The 19,753-nt window shown below is 41.7% G+C and overlaps 1 protein-coding gene across 1 annotated transcript in view; it reads left to right on the top strand.

Annotated features, from left to right (window-relative positions):
• The window catches only part of LOC115103392 (cadherin-7-like), a 110,923-nt gene that overhangs the window by 72,499 nt on the left and 18,671 nt on the right, over positions 1-19,753 (top strand). The window contains exons 8-9 of the mRNA XM_029624303.2: positions 439-560; positions 19,283-19,400. Coding sequence (XP_029480163.2) covers positions 439-560; positions 19,283-19,400 — 240 coding nt within the window. The remainder of the gene's footprint in view (positions 1-438; positions 561-19,282; positions 19,401-19,753) is intronic.

Genomic DNA, 19,753 nt, shown 5'->3' with positions numbered 1-19,753 from the left:
TTTTGTTCCAAGTCTCTGAACTTGTAGCTCCATCAAGTTCTTTTAAGACACGCTAATACCGGTGTGTGGAGGAATCAGGTAAAGGAACTTGATGTTGTAGGGCAGAACATGAACATGCCCCAGACAGTGCTGTTGAAGTTACTGTTTACCTTCATTGCAAAACAGTGTATTTTAATACATTATTTGGTGACATATGAATATATATATATAGTATAGTTTTACTACTAAAAATACTTTTTTAGTGTTTCACTATTTACATTTTTATGAAATGCCACGGAGGAGGATGGTCCTCCCCTTCCTCCTCTGAGGAGCCTCCACTGCCAGATACATGCATTTTTTAAATATATATATTTTTTGTAATTGAATTGACACATGGTTATAGACCAGGGAATTTGGTTGTGCTTATCCTTGACCACTTGTTCCTTTGTTTCCCCCCAGTGGACCCATTGCAAGTGGGAAAGGGTGTAGTTCTGATCACAGTGACGGACATCAATGACAACGCGCCTGTCTTCGCCATCGAGTATGAGACCTACCTTTGTGAGAGTGCCAGACCTGGACAGGTATGTCAACATCTTATGATGCATTCAAAATCTCCTATTGGTAATGGAAGACTGAGGGCCATATACTGTACATTAGAATGGGATGACATAATTGAATGTTCTGATGCAGAGTTCAAAGATGATATGGTTTTGGTAGCGCTGTTACATTGGATAAAACAATTATATTGCATATCATTGTTGCAATGAAAACAAATGAATAATTAGCCGTGTTGGGGAGTAGTGAACTAGATGTAGTTAAATTAGTAATTTAAGAACATTTTGCAGTAGCTTGGTGGTAGAACTAAATTCAAACATTGGTAGTGTTTTCAGTAGTTAATTACTTTCTTTGCCATGTAGCGGTGTAGCTAACTACTCGAACTACACACTACTGTTTTACCATGTTGCGGTATAGCTAACTACTGGAACTACACACTACTGTTTTACCATGTAGCGGTGTAGCTAACTACTGGAACTACACACTACTGTTTTACCATGTAGCGGAGTAACTACTGGAACTACACACTACTGTTTTACCATGTAGCGGAGTAACTACTGGAACTACACACTACTGTTTTACCATGTAGCTAACTACTGGAACTACACACTACTGTTTTACCATGTAGCGGTGTAGCTAACTACTGGAACTACACACTACTGTTTTACCATGTAGCAGTGTAGCTAACTACTGGAACTACACACTACTGTTTTACCATGTAACGGTGTAGCTAACTACTGGAACTACACACTACTGTTTTACCATGTAGCGGTGTAGCTAACTACTGGAACTACACACTACTGTTTTACCATGTAACGGTGTAGCTAACTACTGGAACTACACACTACTGTTTTACCATGTAACGGTGTAGCTAACTACTGGAACTACACACTACTGTTTTACCATGTAGCGGTGTAGCTAACTACTGGAACTACACACTAATGTTTTATCATGTAGTGGTGTAGCTAACTACTGGAACTACACACTACTGTTTTTCGCAAAAAGAAGTAGGCAATAATTTCCTTTTTTTTTCTCGGCATCAGACCTCCCTAATTCTCACTTGAAACATTGTTTTTGTGTTTAATAGGCTAAATTACACATTCTGTTAACATATGACCCAGAAGTGATCTATTCTTGCAATTTGTAGTTTATGACATTTCAGATTTACATGTGATACTTTTTTAAGTAGTATGTATGTAGTGAACTACATTTTCAAAGTAACTTCAGTTAAGTAAAATATATTTTTCTAAGGGTAGCCTTAGTGTAACTCGACTTTTTCCAGTGTGAAATAATTGGCAGCTTGGTAAACTATATTTTTGGATTAGCTTCCCAGCACTGATAATTAGGCATGTATATTATTTTTTTAAATTTTATTTTACCTTTATTTAACCAGGCATGTCAGTTAAGAACAAATTCTTATTTTCAATGACAGCCTAGGAACAGTGGGTTAACTGCCTGTTCAGGGGCAGAACGACAGATTTGTACCTTGTCAGCTCAGGGGTTTGAACTCGCGACCTTGAACTCGCAACCTTCCGGTTACTAGTCCAACGCTCTAACCACTAGGCTACCCTTAGTGTGTAGTTCCAGGCAAAATTTTGAGGTGGAAAAAAGATTTTCTGCGCCATAATTGTCTCATAGCCAATTGTATAAAACAACAGCGGTCAGGTGAAGGTAGTTAGAGGCGTCACATGGATCGCCATAGCAGGTGCCTAATCAGGGGATCAAAGCTTTGTGCTGCCATGTGGAAAAGGGTTTTATAGGGGGATGCAAAACAGGACTGTGGGGGGATCGTGGCATGAAATTGGTTTGTGTGAAAACGTGGCGTGGTGTCAAGTACTCAGTGTCAGCTCGCCACGGCAGCCAACCAGCCAAGCTGAGACCACACATTTACTTATGCATCCATTCTCTGTCTCTGTGGATTGGGAGCACAGCTGTGGTGTGTGTGTGTGACATTACACCTTTTTGTGTTGTGAAAATGGCATCATTAAGTCCTCACAACAACAGAAAACAATACCAGTGAATTGTTCACACCACATTGACATACCCCATACCCAAGAATCTCTTCAAGCAATCCATTGAAATACAATAGCATCACACACCACTACCCGCCATAATTATAGTAGGAGATGATAGCCATATTAAATATGTGGTGCTCTCTTAATGAGTGCAATTAAGCCCAATCAGGTTAACAGGGATCCACGGCCTGACAGACCTGTGTGTCCTTTGGTGACCTTTGACATTAGAACATTGTCTTTTATGTAATGGCTGAGTTCAAGGCCCTCATGTGCTTCCAATGGGGCGATTATCCACATGAATGGACACATCTCTTCCTCATGGCCCACTGCCTGTAGAGATACAGATGGTATGGCCGAGGAGATAACATGTCCTTTATGATAACTATATATTAAATAGTTAGTATTATATTTATTTAACTAGGCAAGTCAGTTAAGAACAAATTCTTATTTACAATGACGGCCTACCCCGGCCTCCCCTAACCAGAACAATGCTGGGCCAATTGTGCGGCTCCCTATGGGACTCACTATCACGGCCAGTTGTGATACAGCCCGGGATCAAACCAGGGTCTGCAGTGACACCTCTAGCATTAGAGATGCAGTGTCTTAGACCGTTGCACCACACAGGAATTGGTTAGTTTGAGCCCTGAATGCTGATTTGCTGACAGTTGTGGTATATTACAGGTATGACAAAACAGGTATTTTTACTGCTCTAATTATATTGGTAACCAGTTTATAACAGCAATAATGTACTTGGTATATGGCTAATAAACCATGGCTAAGGGCTGTGTCCAGGCACTCCGAGTTGAGTCGTGCGTAAGAACAGCTCTTAGCCATGGTATATTGGCCATATACCACACCTCCTCGTGCCTTACTGCTTAACTATACAGAGCTATGTCCAATATATACTGTATATGCACGTTAGACTAATTTAAATGTTTGTCTTGATTTAGCTTACGTTCCCCACTGCCTGTAGAGACACAGCGGGTAAGACAGAGAAGTTACATCTCCTTTATGATAACTCTATATTGTATACTGTAGTAGGTGGTATTCAATCTCATATGGAATAACGCTATATAACATAGTTAATAGTATTTCAATCTCATATGGAATAACTATATATTTTTGTAATGAACACGATGGGAGACAGAGAAGTTACATCTCCTTTATGATAACTCTATATTGTATACTGTAGTTAGTGGTATTCAATCTCATATGGAATAATGCTATATAACATAGTTAATAGTATTTCAATCTCATATGGAATAACTATATATTATATAGTTAATGGTATTCAATCTCATATGGAATAGTGATGTATTATTGTAATGAACACGATGGGAGACAGAGAGCTGGTTTCAAGCACAGGGCGCAGCAGGTGTTTTTTTGTAAAGGACCACAGGAGGAGGCAGGTAGCTGGGTCCAGGGGCAGGCAGAAGGTCATACACAGGAGGAGGCAGGTAGCTGGGTCCAGGGACAGGCAGAAGGTCATACACAGGAGGAGGCAGGTAGCTGGGTCCAGGGACAGGCAGAAGGTCATACACAGGAGGAGGCAGGTAGCTGGGTCCAGGGGCAGGCAGAAGGTCATACACAGGAGGAGGCAGGTAGCTGGGTCCAGGGGCAGGCAGAAGGTCATACACAGGAGGAGGCAGGTAGCTGGGTCCAGGGGCAGGCAGAAGGTCATACACAGGAGGAGGCAGGTAGCTGGGTCCAGGGGCAGGCAGAAGGTCATACACAGGATGAGGCAGGTAGCTGGGTCCAGGGGCAGGCAGAAGGTCACACACAGGAGGAGGCAGGTAGCTGGGTCCAGGGGCAGGCAGAAGGTCATACACAGGATGAGGCAGGTAGCAGGTCCAGGGGCAGGCAGAAGGTCATACACAGGAGGAGGCAGGTAGCTGGGTCCAGGGGCAGGCAGAAGGTCACACACAGGAGGAGGCAGGTAGCTGGGTCCAGGGGCAGGCAGAAGGTCATACACAGGAGGAGGCAGGTAGCTGGGTCCAGGGGCAGGCAGAAGGTCACACACAGGAGGAGGCAGGTAGCTGGGTCCAGGGGCAGGCAGAAGGTCATACACAGGAGGAGGCAGGTAGCTGGGTCCAGGGGCAGGCAGAAGGTCATACACAGGAGGAGGCAGGTAGCTGGGTCCAGGGGCAGGCAGAAGGTCACACACAGGAGGAGGCAGGTAGCTGGGTCCAGGGGCAGGCAGAAGGTCACACAGGAGGGGCAGGTAGCTGGGTCCAGGGGCAGGCAGAAGGTCATAGCTGGGTCCACAGGTCATACACAGGAGGGGGCAGGTAGCTGGGTCCAGGGGCAGGCAGAAGGTCATACACAGGATGAGGCAGGTAGCTGGGTCCAGGGGCAGGCAGAAGGTCACACACAGGAGGAGGCAGGTAGCTGGGTCCAGGGGCAGGCAGAAGGTCACACACAGGAGGAGGCAGGTAGCTGGGTCCAGGGGCAGGCAGAAGGTCACACACAGGAGGAGGCAGGTAGCTGGGTCCAGGGGCAGGCAGAAGGTCACACACAGGGGCTCCAACAAAGCAACAGTACAGGCAGGGAAAAGGCTGTAAACGTTGTCCGGGAGATCACGCAAGAGGTTGATAACAGGAAATGCTATTATAGAGTTAGTGGTATTAAATCTTATATGGAATAACTATATAGTATATAGTTAATGGTATTAAAACTCATATGGAATAACTATAAGGTATATAGTTAATGGTATTAAATCTCATATGGAATAACTATATATATTGTGGTATTCAATCTCATATGGAATAACTATATACCATTTTTTATTTAACTAGGCAAGTCAGTTAAGAACAAATTCGTATTTACAAAGACGGCCTACACCGGCCAAACCTGGACGACCCTGGGCCAATTGTGCACCGCCCTATGGGACTCCCGATCACAGCCAGTTGTGTCTGTGGTGACGTCTCAATCACTGAGATGCAGTGCCTTAGACCGCTGCGCCACTCGGGAGCACTATATAGTTAATGGTATTCGATCTCCTATGGAATAACTATATATTATATAGTTAGACATTTTGTCAATTAAGCCATTTTTGTTTGTAACCCAGAGTCAGATTAATTCATGGATACCATTTGTATGTCTCTCTTTTTAAAGGAAGTTGAAGGTAGTTTCTCGACCGATTTCTAATTAGCGTTAGCTCAATGACTGGAAGTTTATGGGATCAGCTAGCTGATCATGACCAAATCATTGTGCTAATGCTAGTTGTCAAAATGCTCAAATTATCTCTTTAAAGGTTAGACTGATTTGAGCTCCAAAAATGTTACTCTGGCCTTCAACATGTTTGTGCTGTATAGCCAGCTGCTGTGGTAGTTGTAATGCCAAACTTGGAGTTGACATGCCAATCTTGGAGTTGACGTGTCAAACTTGGAGTTGTAGGAGTTGGCTATATAATAAAAACAGATCTGAGACCAGCCTTCCTGGCTGAACACCACCTGTGTACCATCTAGAATTGGGGCCGAGAGGACATTTTAATAACTGTCATCATGCATTATGTCATTTAAAATCCGTCAACAGTGGTAACTTGTGAAAATCATTGTCATCCCGAGGCCACTTAACCAATTGAAAGGAGTCCCCGTTTGCCCGCACCGAGAGACACTGAGCAAAACAACATGAAAAACCCTAGCCTACATACTGTACATACACCTTCTCCCAAATGAATTAAGTGGATTCCTGTACTACTTTAAAAAAGAAACTTCTGGACAATGATTTTTTATTTTTTTTTATTTCACCTTTATTTAACCAGGTAGGCTAGTTGAGAACAAGTTCTCATTTACAACTGCGACCTGGCCAAGATAAAGCATAGCAGTGTGAACAGACAACACAGAGTTACACATGGAGTAAACTATTAACAAGTCAATAACACAGTAGAAAAAAAGAGAGTCTATATACATTGTGTGCAAAAGGCATGAGGAGGTAGGCGAATAATTACAATTTTGCAGATTAACACTGGAGTGATAAATGATCAGATGGTCATGTACAGGTAGAGATACTGGTGTGCAAAAGAGCAGAAAAGTGAATAAATATAAACGGTATGGGGATGAGGTAGGTAAATTGGGTGGGCTATTTACCGATAGACTATGTACAGCTGCAGTGATCAGTTAGCTGCTCAGATAGCAGATGTTTGAAGTTGGTGAGGGAGATAAAAGTCTCCAACTTCAGCGATTTTTGCAATTCGTTCCAGTCACAGGAAGCAGAGAACTGAAACGAAAGGCGGCCAAATGAGATGTTGGCTTTAGGGATGATCAGTGAGATACACCTGCTGGAGCGCGTGCTACGGGTGGGTGTTGCCATCGTGACCAGTGAACTGAGATAAGGCGGAGCTTTACCTAGCATGGACTTGTAGATGACCTGGAGCCAGTGGGTCTGGCGACGAATATGTAGCGAGGGCCAGTCGACTAGAGCATACAGGTCGCAGTGGTGGGTGGTATAAGGTGCTTTAGTAACAAAACAATGATTTTGATGCTGCTGGGATCTCAATAGACCATCATCAGATAAGGAGTAGCAAAGAATATCAAAACTGTAACTTACGCATATGACATAAAAGTCAACTTCTTTGGTTTTGCATTGGCGAGATGTATGTTCACCATGGTTAAATCATGTTTAAATCCGAGCTCCAACAGTGCATTAGTATCTGACACAACAAAGTATCACAACAATACACACAAATCTGACTCCAACCTAAGTGTATGTAAACTTCCGACTTCAACTGTATATAATATTTACAAAACCAACGTCAACAGTGCCTTAGACTCCTGTGAGTTCGGCATTCACTGCCAATACCTGATTGTAATTGGATGACAAGGCCAATCCTGTAAAAACAAACAACTTGATTGTGTCCCTGATTGACTAAGCTGCCACAAAGAGGGCTTGAAGACAGTTTGTGTGTGTGTGTGTGTGTGTGTGTGTGTGTGTGTGTGTGTGTGTGTGTGTGTGTGTGTGTGTGTGTGTGTGTGTGTGTGTGTGAGTGTGAGTGTGAGTGTGTGTGTGTGAGTGAGTGAGAGAATATTGTTTGCATTCTTCTGTCTCTCCCTTAGGACTCCCGTCTGACGAGAACCCGACCTCACTAATTCTCCTGTGGAAGCAAGTCTGTGACCAAGGGATAGCTACCGTAAACCCTGGTGTGAAAGAGAGTAGCATTCATTATCAATGATAACATGAAGACATCTCAAACAGCTACCATTAAGGCCTTAGAAACAACATACTGGGCACAGTGTACCTACCGGCCCGTTGAGAGAAACAGCGGGAAGACTGAGCATAAAGGGGAAATCTAATCAAAACTTCTGAGACCGTGCGTGAGGGTTGTTGAAGTGGTCACAATCACAAACAAAATAGTCAATAGATTGTTGAGAAATTTGTGTTCTTATTTTTAAGTTCTTAGAGGTTTCTTATTGATTGGGTAGTCCTGGTTGTGTAGCCTGGACGTTCAGCTGGGGGGGGGGGGGGGGAACGCTAAGAAGGGGTTTGTGGTGTACTTCAATCTGTCAACAGGAAACTGTATTGTAGGACAGGGGTCTAAGCTGGAAGGGTATTACAATCAAGCAGGCATGTTTTGTTGTTACAAAGGGTAATGACCGGTTGCAATGGTCAGCGGTAAGGGAGACTAGGGCTGGTTGTCACATGTTTGACTATTAGAAGAAAATAGCAATTACTAAGAACCGAGAGCAAAAAATAAATCTGCACACTGGTACCTACTCCCAAGTACCTAGTTTTATCAAGCATATGGCATTTAATCAGAATAAGAATGTGTTCTTAAACTGACTTGCCTAGTTAAATAAAATTTAAAAATACAAATAAAATAACATATGCCCCAACCATGTTTCTAATGAAACTTGGGAAGCCTACAAGTTTGTACATTTAATTTCTGTTCCATATTACAATTTACTCCAGAACCTGGGACAAATGTTTGTTTTTTACAAATTTGAGCATAACACCTCTCAATACAAGTACCATAACCATAACAGGAAAATACTCATATTAGTCTCTTTCTTAGTTATTGCATCATATCCCCGAGAATACCTTGTTCCCAATGCTTTCTTATTCAAAAAATACACCCGGAGGAACAAATGATTTAAATATGAAAACAAAAGAGCATTGTACGTTTTTGTAAATCACGTTTTGTATGTCATCTGTTATGACTTAATTACCTTTCAGTATAATTATAATAACGTTTCAATAATTATGTGCTAAAGACACATTTTAATGTAGAAAAAGCCCTTATCATTGTGACAGCAAAGAGTAAACATAAATGGATGTTTGTCCTGTGGTCGGTTTTCCCTTCGTGTCATTTGTTTCAGTCTCTTTGGAGCCTTAAAAGACTGTTTATCTCTCATTAAGAACTTAAAGATACACTATGGAAAGGTAGTCGCTAATCAAATCAAATTTCAAAACAAATCAAATTTATTTATATAGCCCTTCGTACATCAGCTGATATCTCAAAGTGCTGTACAGAAACCCAGCCTAAAACCCCAAACAGCAAGCAACACTAATCGTTTACGTAAAAGCTTGCATGTTGGCTGTATGGTTTGAATGAGATGATAAGAGACTACAAGAACCACAAACCCTTAGATTTAGGTTTGTGTTTTGGGAGGTGTGTCTCTTTCTGTCCGATAGGGTATTTTCAGTAAATTAAGGATACCTTTCCCACCGTCGGTCCACACACCTAGATATTTCAATTTAGATAGAAATAATTCAAATCTGCAATGGCATTCTTAAAGTTCATTTGTAAAGCAATAACATCTTGCCGTCACTGTCATATTTATTATGTGTCCATTGGGTGGCGCCTCGTCCAGGTTTGGTCGGGGTAGGCCGTCATTGTAAATAATCATTTGTTCTTTTAACTGATTTGCCTAGTTAAATCAAGGTAAACTAAAACGTTTGCCTTTTGAAGGAGAGTCAATACAAGGGATCACCAATAGCTGTTCCTAGTTGTTCATTGTTATTGGCACTATCCTGACATGACCCATGCTCCTCCCTGGAGTTTTTCCTTACAAAAGCAAAGCAATAATGAACAAGCCAAATGTATTCATTTCCTAAACCCCAAAAGGTTTCCACTTCAGCCATTGCAATGGAAAACAGATGACGGGTGTGTAAGCGTCAGTCCCTAAGTCCCATCGGCATCCCACACCTGCAATGGGGTTATTCGTGTAGTTTGTCTCGCTCTGCCTTCTGTTTTCTATCTCAGGGTGCCTGCTCTATTGTTTAGGTGCCCTTGATTCGGCCATTTTTCCAACTGTCATCCCATTATTGGTTATGATGTGTCGTCCAGAGCTGATTTTGACTGCCAGGTGTTTTTCACACAATGGCAGACGATGAAGAAGAAGAAGAATACTAAATCCCATACAGAGTACCATTGTTATATGTCGGTCCAGCACTTGTCAAAGTTATTATTTGAATGTAAGTCTTTTTCCATAAAGGCTGCTGCCTTCCTAAATGGCTGCTATAGGATTTGAATAGTAACTGTCTGGCTAACAAGTAAACCCACTGTAGCGTGACGGGTCTGAGGTGTCGTCTCTGCCCAGCCTTTCATACATGTGTAGCATTTCTAGCTGACTGCATGTTCTCTAGGGGGGCTTCCATGGAGCGATGGATAATAGTGTTAAAAAGGTTACAGTTTGTTATCACAGATAACCGATATAATAATACACCTACAATATACACTACACGATCAAAAGTATATGGACACTGGTTCTGGGAAGTATATACACCACACGATCAAAATTATATGGACACTGGTTCTGGGAAGTATATACACTACACAATCAAAAGTATATGGACACTGGTTCTGGGAAGTATATACACTAGACGATCAAAATTATATGGACACTGGTTCTGGGAAGTAAATACACTAAACGATTCAAAAGTATATGGACACTGGTTCTGGGAAGTATATACACTACACAATCAAAAGTATATGGACACTGGTTCTGGGAAGTATATACACTACACGATCAAAAGTATATGGGTTCTGGGAAGGTGTCTGCTAGGTGTTGGAACATTGCTGCGGAGATTTGCTTCCATTCAGCCACAAGAGCATTAGTGAGGTCGAGGCACTGATGTTGGGCGATTAGGCCTGCCTCGCAGTCGGTGTTCGATGGGTTTGAGGTCAGGGCTCTGTTCAGGCCAGTCAAGTTCTTCCACACCGATCTCGACATGCATTTCTGAATGGACCTCGCTTTGTGCACGGGGTTATTGCCATGCTGGAACAGGAAAGGGCCTTCCCCCGATTCTAGACTCACAATTCTAGAATGACATTCCAGAATCGTCTAGAATGTCATTGTATGCTGTAGCGTTAAGACCGTTATTCCTCCTCCACCAAACTTTACAGTTGGAACTATGCATTGGGGCAGGTAGTGTTCTCCTGGCACCGCTAAACCGACATTCGTCCTTCGGACTGCCAGATAGTGAAGCGTGATTCATCCATCCAGAGAATGTGTTTCCACTGAGTCCAGTGGCTTGTGTGCGGCTGCTTGGCCATGGAAACCATGGAAACCCATTACATGAAGCTCCAGACTAACAGTTATTGTGCTGACGTTGATTCCAGCGGCAGTTTGGAACTCGATTTCTACCCGCTACGCGCTACGTGCTTCAGTACACGGTGGTCCGGTTCTGGGAGCTTGTGTGGCCTACCACTTTGCGGCTGAGCCGTTGTTGCTCCTAGATGTTGACCGGTGCAGATCTAGCAGGGCAGAAATTTCAATAACTGACTTGTTGGAAAGGTGGCATCCTATGACGGTGCCACGTTAAAAGTCACTGAGCTCTTCAGTAAGGCCATTCTGCTGCCAATGTTTGTCTATCGAGATTGCATGACTGTCTGCAACAATGTTATACACTTATCAGCAACGGGTGTGGCTGAAGTAGCCGAATCCATTCATTTGAAGCGGAGTCCACATACTTTTGTGTGTATATATATATACTGTACCTATAATATACCTATAGTACCATTAACCATGGCCACTTTTCAGTCAAGGGCCCATTTTGGGGAAATAGCATGATCTTGAAAGGTTGAAAAATACAGTATATATGGGTAAAGCATGCTATCTTCCAAGTGTATGTTATACGATCTATAATTTACATATCTATCTCGCTGTCGGCTACTTGACCCTTGACACCGTTTTTGAACCCTGTCCTCATAGCAATATACTGAAAACAAATATAAACGCAACATGTTGGGAAAATGTGCTCATAAATAAATCAAACAGAATATTAAAACAAAATAGAAAATAAACCAAACACACAAATAACACTTATATAAAATAAACTGTTTATTTATACATGATTTATTTGATGTTCCTAAAAAAGCCCTTAAACCTCTCAAAGTCCTGTGCCAAATATTCACTCACTGTTAAGTGAGACGGGACACCACATATTGACATACCTAAACAAATAAGACACTAAATCCATCCAGATAATCACGTGGGTTTAAACTTTAAATCCTCGCACGGACAAGGTGGCATATTTAGGGATTTATGTCGATTTATCACAACAACAAAAAAAATACAGTTGTTGTCGCTTTACTCACTCCCACTGTGCATCCCAAATTGAATCATATTCATTATATAGGGCTCTGGTCAAAAGTAGTGCACTATGTAGGGAATTGGGTGACATAGGGCTCTGGTCTATAGTAGTGCACTATAGAGGGAATTGGGTGCCATAGGGCTCTGGTCAAAAGTAGTGCACTAAAGAGGGATTTGGGTGCCATAGGGCTCTGGTCAAAAGTAGTGCACTATGTGGGGAATTGGGTGCCATAGGGCTCTGGTCAAAAGTAGTGAACTATGTAGGGAAGAGGGTCCCATTTGGGACAGAAACCCTGTTGGCGTGGTGGTGCATTTCCAGTTTCCAGGAGATTTTCTCATATTGAGGTTTTGTGCTGACTTGCTCTTCACGAGGGCAGGGCTCGGCACGGCCGGTGTTTTACCCAGCCAAAGCTAGGGGGATTAGGCAACCGCAGAGCGTCGGGCCGGGGGGAATCTTCTTATAGCGCCACCTGATGGGGCCTCCACTGATAATCATCTTTTAAACACAGCACTTTTAAATGGTGTGTTTTTTATTTCATGTGTGTCATAAATCGTAAGCCCGGGAATGGCTTTTCCACTTTAATGTACTGATTTCTGTGTGTGCGTGTGTGTGTGTGTGTGTGTGTGTGTGTGTGTGTGTGTGTGTGTGTGTGTGTGTGTGTGTGTGTGTGTGTGTGTGTGTGTGTGTGTGTGTGTGTATGTGCAGTATTAGTTATTTGGCTTAAACTCACGCTGTCCCTTTTCCATTTGGTTTGGAAGTGATATGATGGTGTCTATGAGATCATTTCAAGGTGATATAATAATAGAATTCACACTCTTATGTATTTTAATCTATTTCAAGTCAAATGTTATTTGTCACATGCATCCCAACAATGCAGAGTGAAAAATGTTTGTGATTATAGAAAAAAAATAGGACCAAGGAATATATACACAATTAGTAATGATAACGTGGTTATATACACAGGATACCAGTACCAAGTCGAAGTGCAGGGGTACGAGGTAATGGAGGTAGATACAGTGCCAGAAGTATTCGCACCCCTTTGCCTTTTAAACATGTTTGTTTTGTTACAGCCTGAATTTAAAACGGATTACATTTAGATTGTTTTCTGTCACTGCCTACACATAATACCTTATAATGTCAAAGTGGAATTGTGTTTTTGGACATTTTTATAACTTAATAAAAAGCTGCAAATGTCTTGAGTCAATAAGTATTCAACCCCATTTCTTATGGCAAGCCTAAATAAGTTCAGGAGTAAAATATGTGCTCAACATGTCACGTAATAAGTTGCATGGACTCACCTGTGTGAACGACTTCCTCATCTCTGTACCCTACACATATAATTATGTGTAAGGTCCCTCAGTCAAGCAGTGAATTTCTTACACAGATTCAACCACAAAGACCAGGGAGGTCTTCCATTGCCTCGCAAAGAAGTGCACCTATTGATAGATGGGTAAAAAAATATCCCTTTGAACATGGTGAAGTTAATAATTACACTTTGGCCAGTGTATCAACTCGGAGCTCCCGAGTGGTGCTGCGGTCTAAGGCACTGCATCTCAGTACTAGAGGTGTCACTACAGACCGTGTCCAATTCCAGGCTGTATCACAACCCGCTGTGATCGGGAGTCCCATAGAGCAATGTACAATTGGCTCAGTGTCGTCCGGGTTAGGGTTTGGCCGGGGTAGGCCATCATTGTAAAGTAAAAATGTGTTCTTAACTGACTTGCCTAGTTAAATAAAGGTTAAATAAAATAAAAATTACAAAAATCAATACACCCAGTCACTACAAAGATACAGGCGTCCTTTCTTAACTTAGTAGCCGGAGAGGAAGGAAATTGCTCAGGGATTTCACAATGAGGCCAATGGTGACTTTAAAACAGTTACAGAGTTTAATGGTTGTGGCGGGAGAAACCTGAGGATGAATCAACAACATTATAGTAACTCCACAATACAAACTCAACTGACAGTGAAAAGGAGGAAGTCCGTACAGAATAAAAATATTCCAAAACATGTATCTGGTTTGCAACAAGGCAGTAAAGTAATACTGAACAACAAAAAATCAGGGCCAAATCATTGACAGAGTGACAAAAAGGAAGCCTGTACAGAATTTTAAAAATCCAATACAACACATTACTGAGTACTACTCTCCATATTTACAAGCATAGTGGTGGCTGCGTCATGTTATAGGTATGCTTTTAATCATTAAGGACTGGAGAGTTTTTCAGGATAAAAAAAAATTATAGATTGGAGCTAAGCACATGCAAAATCCTAGAGAAAATCCTGGTTCAATCTGCTTTCCACCAGACACTGGGAGATGAATTCACCTTTCAGCAGGACAATAACCTAAAACATAAGGCCATATCTACACTGGAGTTGCTTACCAAGAAGATGGTGAATGTTCCTGAGTGGCTGAGTTACAGTTTGACTTGAAAATATTGGAAAATCTATGGCAAAACCTGAAAATGGTTGTCAAGGATCAACAACCAATGTGTCAGAGCTTGAATAATTTTGAAAAGAATAATGGGCAAATGTTGCACAATCCAGGTGTGGAAATTTCTAAGAAACTTACCCTGAAAGACTAAGTTGTAGTCACTGCCAAAAGTGCTTCTAAAAAGTATTGACTCAGGGGTGTTAATACTAATGTAAATGAGATATTTCTATATTTCATATTAAATACATTTGCAAACATTTCTAAAAACATGTTTTCACTTTGTCATTATGGGGTATTGTGTGTAGATGGGTGAGGAATAAACATATTATTGAATCCATTTTGAATTCAAACACAACAAAATGTGAAATAAGTCAATGGGTATGAATACTTTCTGTAGGCAATGTATGTACATATAGGTAGGGATAAAGTGACCAGGCAACAGGATAGATAATAGACAGTAGCATCAGCGTATGTGATGAGTCAAAAGAGCTAGTGCAAAGAGAGTAAATGCATATAGTTAAATAGTTAACCAATCACTTTGGACTAACTATTAAGCAATCTTATGGCTTGGGGATAGAAGCTGTCCTGTTGGTTCCAGACTTGGTGGTTGGAGTCTTTGACAAATTTTGGGGCCTTCCTCTTTTTGTTGTTCTGCAGCAGACCCAGCTTGCAATACACACACATTTATCAAGTCATATCATATAAATATAATACCAGGTTCTACTAACAATACTCTATATCAACTTAATTAAAAACATACCAATGTAACATTATTGTTATTTTTATGAGTATTGTTGAAAGGGTCATCATTATTGGTAAGAGGCTAATCCTAACCACACGCAGGAGGGTTCAATGGGGATTATGTAGGTGGTGTAACGGTCTTCTAAATTAGTCCCAGTGTGGTACTGCCTTTCCCCTCAATGTATCACTAATATCACCATCCATATTGTCAGACGTTATAGCTGGTGTTTTACAGTATATGTCTCTATCTCTTGGTGTGACCTATTGTCATCTCTGAAAATGTTGTCTGTGCATTTTTATTATAAATGTTGATTTGGCTCTTCTTTTTTCACTCAGTGGTCCAGTATAGAGTTCATATTATGACCCCCTTTGGGGGTGGAGAAAGGTGGTGGAGAAAGAAAACAGCCAGGCTAATCCTCAGATAGGCTCCGCAAATCCACCAGGAGTCAGGAGTAGCTTAACATTTGATTTGTGGTTTATCAAGTCAGCCATATCATCTATGGTTCTGAAAAAGGGAGTAAATATTCTGTAAATAAATCGGGTTATCGCAATAATATATTCAAACAACAAAGAAAATCTTTGTATTTCATGCCCAGATTGAAGTAGATGAACTCTGATCAATCCATGATAAAGACATGCACTCGAATCTGCAGGAGAGATCCAGAGGAACAAATTAATGAATAGAGGTCATTAATAAAAGCATTTGAGAGAACACATTATTATTACATTTTTTTGGTATTTTACCCTTTTTCTTCCCTCCCCGATTTCAATCTGGTCTCATCGCTGCAGCTCCCCAACGGGCTCGGGAGAGGTGAAGGTCGAGTCATGCATCCTCCGAAACATGACCCGCCAAACTGCGCTTCTTAAAACTTCTTAGGGCTGCAATCCCATTAACGGGATGATATGACAACAGCCAGTGCAAGTGCAGGATGCCAAATTCAAAACAACAGAAATCCCATAATTAAAATTCTTCAAACATACATGTATCTTATATACAGTGCCTTGCGAAAGTATTCGGCCCCCTTGAACTTTGCGACCTTTTGCCACATTTCAGGCTTCAAACATAAAGATATAAAACTGTATTTTTTTGTGAAGAATCAACAACAAGTGGGACACAATCATGAAGTGGAACGACATTTATTGGATATTTCAAACTTTTTTAACAAATCAAAAACTGAAAAATTGGGCGTGCAAAATTATTCAGCCCCTTTACTTTCAGTGCAGCAAACTCTCTCCAGAAGTTCAGTGAGGATCTCTCAATGATCCAATGTTGACCTAAATGACTAATGATGATAAATACAATCCACCTGTGTGTAATCAAGTCTCCGTATGAATGCACCTGCACTGTGATAGTCTCAGAGGTCCGTTAAAAGCGCAGAGAGCATCATGAAGAACAAGGAACACACCAGGCAGGTCCGAGATACTGTTGTGAAGAAGTTTAAAGCCGGATTTGGATACAAAAAGATTTCCCAAGCTTTAAACATCCCAAGGAGCACTGTGCAAGCGATAATATTGAAATGGAAGGAGTATCAGACCACTGCAAATCTACCAAGACCTGGCCGTCCCTCTAAACTTTCAGCTCATACAAGGAGAAGACTGATGAGAGATGCAGCCAAGAGGCCCATGATCACTCTGGATGAACTGCAGAGATCTACAGCTGAGGTGGGAGACTCTGTCCATAGGACAACAATCAGTCGTATATTGCACAAATCTGGCCTTTATGGAAGAGTGGCAAGAAGAAAGCCATTTCTTAAAGATATCCATAAAAAGTGTCGTTTAAAGTTTGCCACAAGCCACCTGGGAGACACACCAAACATGTGGAAGAAGGTGCTCTGGTCAGATGAAACCAAAATTGAAATTTTTGGCAACAATGCAAAACGTTATGTTTGGCGTAAAAGCAACACAGCACATCACCCTGAACACACCATCCCCACTGTCAAACATGGTGGTGGCAGCATCATGGTTTGGGCCTGCTTTTCTTCAGCAGGGACAGGGAAGATGGTTAAAATTGATGGGAAGATGGATGGAGCCAAATACAGGACCATTCTGGAAGAAAACCTGATGGAGTCTGCAAAAGACCTGAGACTGGGACGGAGATTTGTCTTCCAACAAGACAATGATCCAAAACATAAAGCAAAATCTACAATGGAATGGTTCAAAAATAAACATATCCAGGTGTTAGAATGGCCAAGTCAAAGTCCAGACCTGAATCCAATCGAGAATCTGTGGAAAGAACTGAAAACTGCTGTTCACAAATGCTCTCCATCCAACCTCACTGAGCTCGAGCTGTTTTGCAAGGAGGAATGGGAAAAAATTTCAGTCTCTCGATGTGCAAAACTGATAGAGACATACCCCAAGCGGCTTACAGCTGTAATCACAGCAAAAGGTGGCGCTACAAAGTATTAACTTAAGGGGGCTGAATAATTTTGCACGCCCAATTTTTCAGTTTTTGATTTGTTAAAAAAGTTTGAAATATCCAATAAATGTCGTTCCACTTCATGATTGTGTCCCACTTGTTGTTGATTCTTCACAAAAAAATACAGTTTTATATCTTTATGTTTGAAGCCTGAAATGTGGCAAAAGGTCACAAAGTTCAAGGGGGCCGAATACTTTCGCAAGGCACTGTATAAAGGTAATCTTGTTGAAACATTTAAAACTAAGTATAGAATCAATCTTTAGGGTGTTGTTATCATAAATCTTCAATAAAGTTCCAACCGGAGAATTCCTTTGTGTCTAGAGAAGCAATGGAACGCAGGTCGATATGTGAATTGCGTGTGACCAGGAAATGGCTCTCTGCCAGTAACCTGACTCATTCCCCTCTCATTCAGCCTCACAATACAGTAGAAGCCTCATTCAAGTTTCTAAAGAGGGTTGACATCTAGTGGAAGCCCTAGGAAGTGCAACTTCATCCATATTCCACTGTAAATTCAATTGGGCCCGGGTTGAAAATCGACCAACCTCAGATTTCTCACTTCCTGTTTGGATTTCATCTCAGGTTTTTGCCTGCCATATGAGTTCTGTTATATTCACAGACATCATTCAAACAGTTTTAGAAACTTCAGAGTGTTTTCTATCCAATACTAATTATAATATGCATATATTAGCAACTGGGAATGAGGAGCAGGCCGTTTACTCTGGGCACCTCTGGGCACCTTTCATCCAATCTACTCAATACTGCCCCTGCAGCCATAAGAAGTTAACTTTTTAACACAGAAGCCAGTTGCATCAATGTGTTTGGAAGAAACACTGTTCAACTGACAACAGAGGTCAGCCTGGAGGCGTCCGGCCCACCACAAGGAGTCACTAGAGCATGATGAGCCAGGTATAGCTTCCCCAGTCAAACCCTCCCCTAACCTGGACGGCACTTGTGCCACCCTATGGGACACCCGATCACGGCCGGTGGTGAAACAGCCCGGGAACGAACCCGGTCTGTAGTGATGCCATTAGCACTGCATTGCAGTGCCTTATACTGCTGTTCCACTCGGAAGGCCCGGGAGCACATTTTTATATTGAGGGAACACATTTTTATATTGAGGGAGCACATTTTTATATTGAGGGAGCACATTTTATATTGAGAGAACACATTTTATATTGAGAGAACACATTTTATATTGAGGGAGCACATTTTTATATTGAGGGAGCACATTTTTATATTGAGGGAGCACATTTTTATATTGAGGGAGCACATTTTTATATTGAGGGAGCACATTTTTATATTGAGGGAGCACATTTTTATATTGAGGGAGCACATTTTTATATCGAAGGAACACATTTTTATATCGAGGGAGAACATTTTTATATTGAACAAATAAAAACATCTGAGGCAACAGATGAAAAAAAAGGAGGGAATTGACTTTTTTCTCCCACTATGACCCTTAAGGGGTTCCGTAATATTAAGACAGCTCTCGACAGTAGATAAATACAAGTCCTGCTGAGACTGTTCTAATATAGACACCGTACTCCAGAATGCAACACAATAACCTGAACTGACCTGAACTGAATGTAACCTTTGGTCATCTATCCCCTACAGGTCATTGAGACCATCAGTGCTGTTGACCGAGACCAGCCTCAGAGTGGACACCGCTTCTTCTTCTCCCTGACCGCTGAGGCTGCTGGGAATCTCAACTTCACCCTGAGAGACAACAAAGGTAAGTGCCTGACCCAGAATGGGTAGGGGTAAAGGTTAGGGTATAGGGTAGAAACGCCACAAGGATCCCGGATAGCACTAACCGGACAGACACATGGTCATATTGGGCCGATAAAACTTGCACAGTTGGCAGCAGAACAGTCTAAACAAATAAGGGAGCCATTCAAAATGGATGCTTGGTCACCAGGCAGGAGCAGCTCCACAACCATATTGTGGTTTCCTTACCTTGATTGTCTATTTTCCATTATGTAAACCCCATATCAGCTAATGTTTGTCATGGTTTTTTCGGAATCCACCAAGTATTACTCTCTGAACACAATTTTATCAGTGTATTGATATGCCTCCCCCCCTTCC

This window comes from Oncorhynchus nerka, linkage group LG20 (genome assembly GCF_034236695.1).
Source record: "Oncorhynchus nerka isolate Pitt River linkage group LG20, Oner_Uvic_2.0, whole genome shotgun sequence".
NCBI classification, from domain to species: domain Eukaryota; kingdom Metazoa; phylum Chordata; class Actinopteri; order Salmoniformes; family Salmonidae; genus Oncorhynchus; species Oncorhynchus nerka.
The sequence above is the reverse complement of the archived record's forward strand: the minus strand, read 5'-3'. Positions and strand labels throughout refer to the sequence as shown.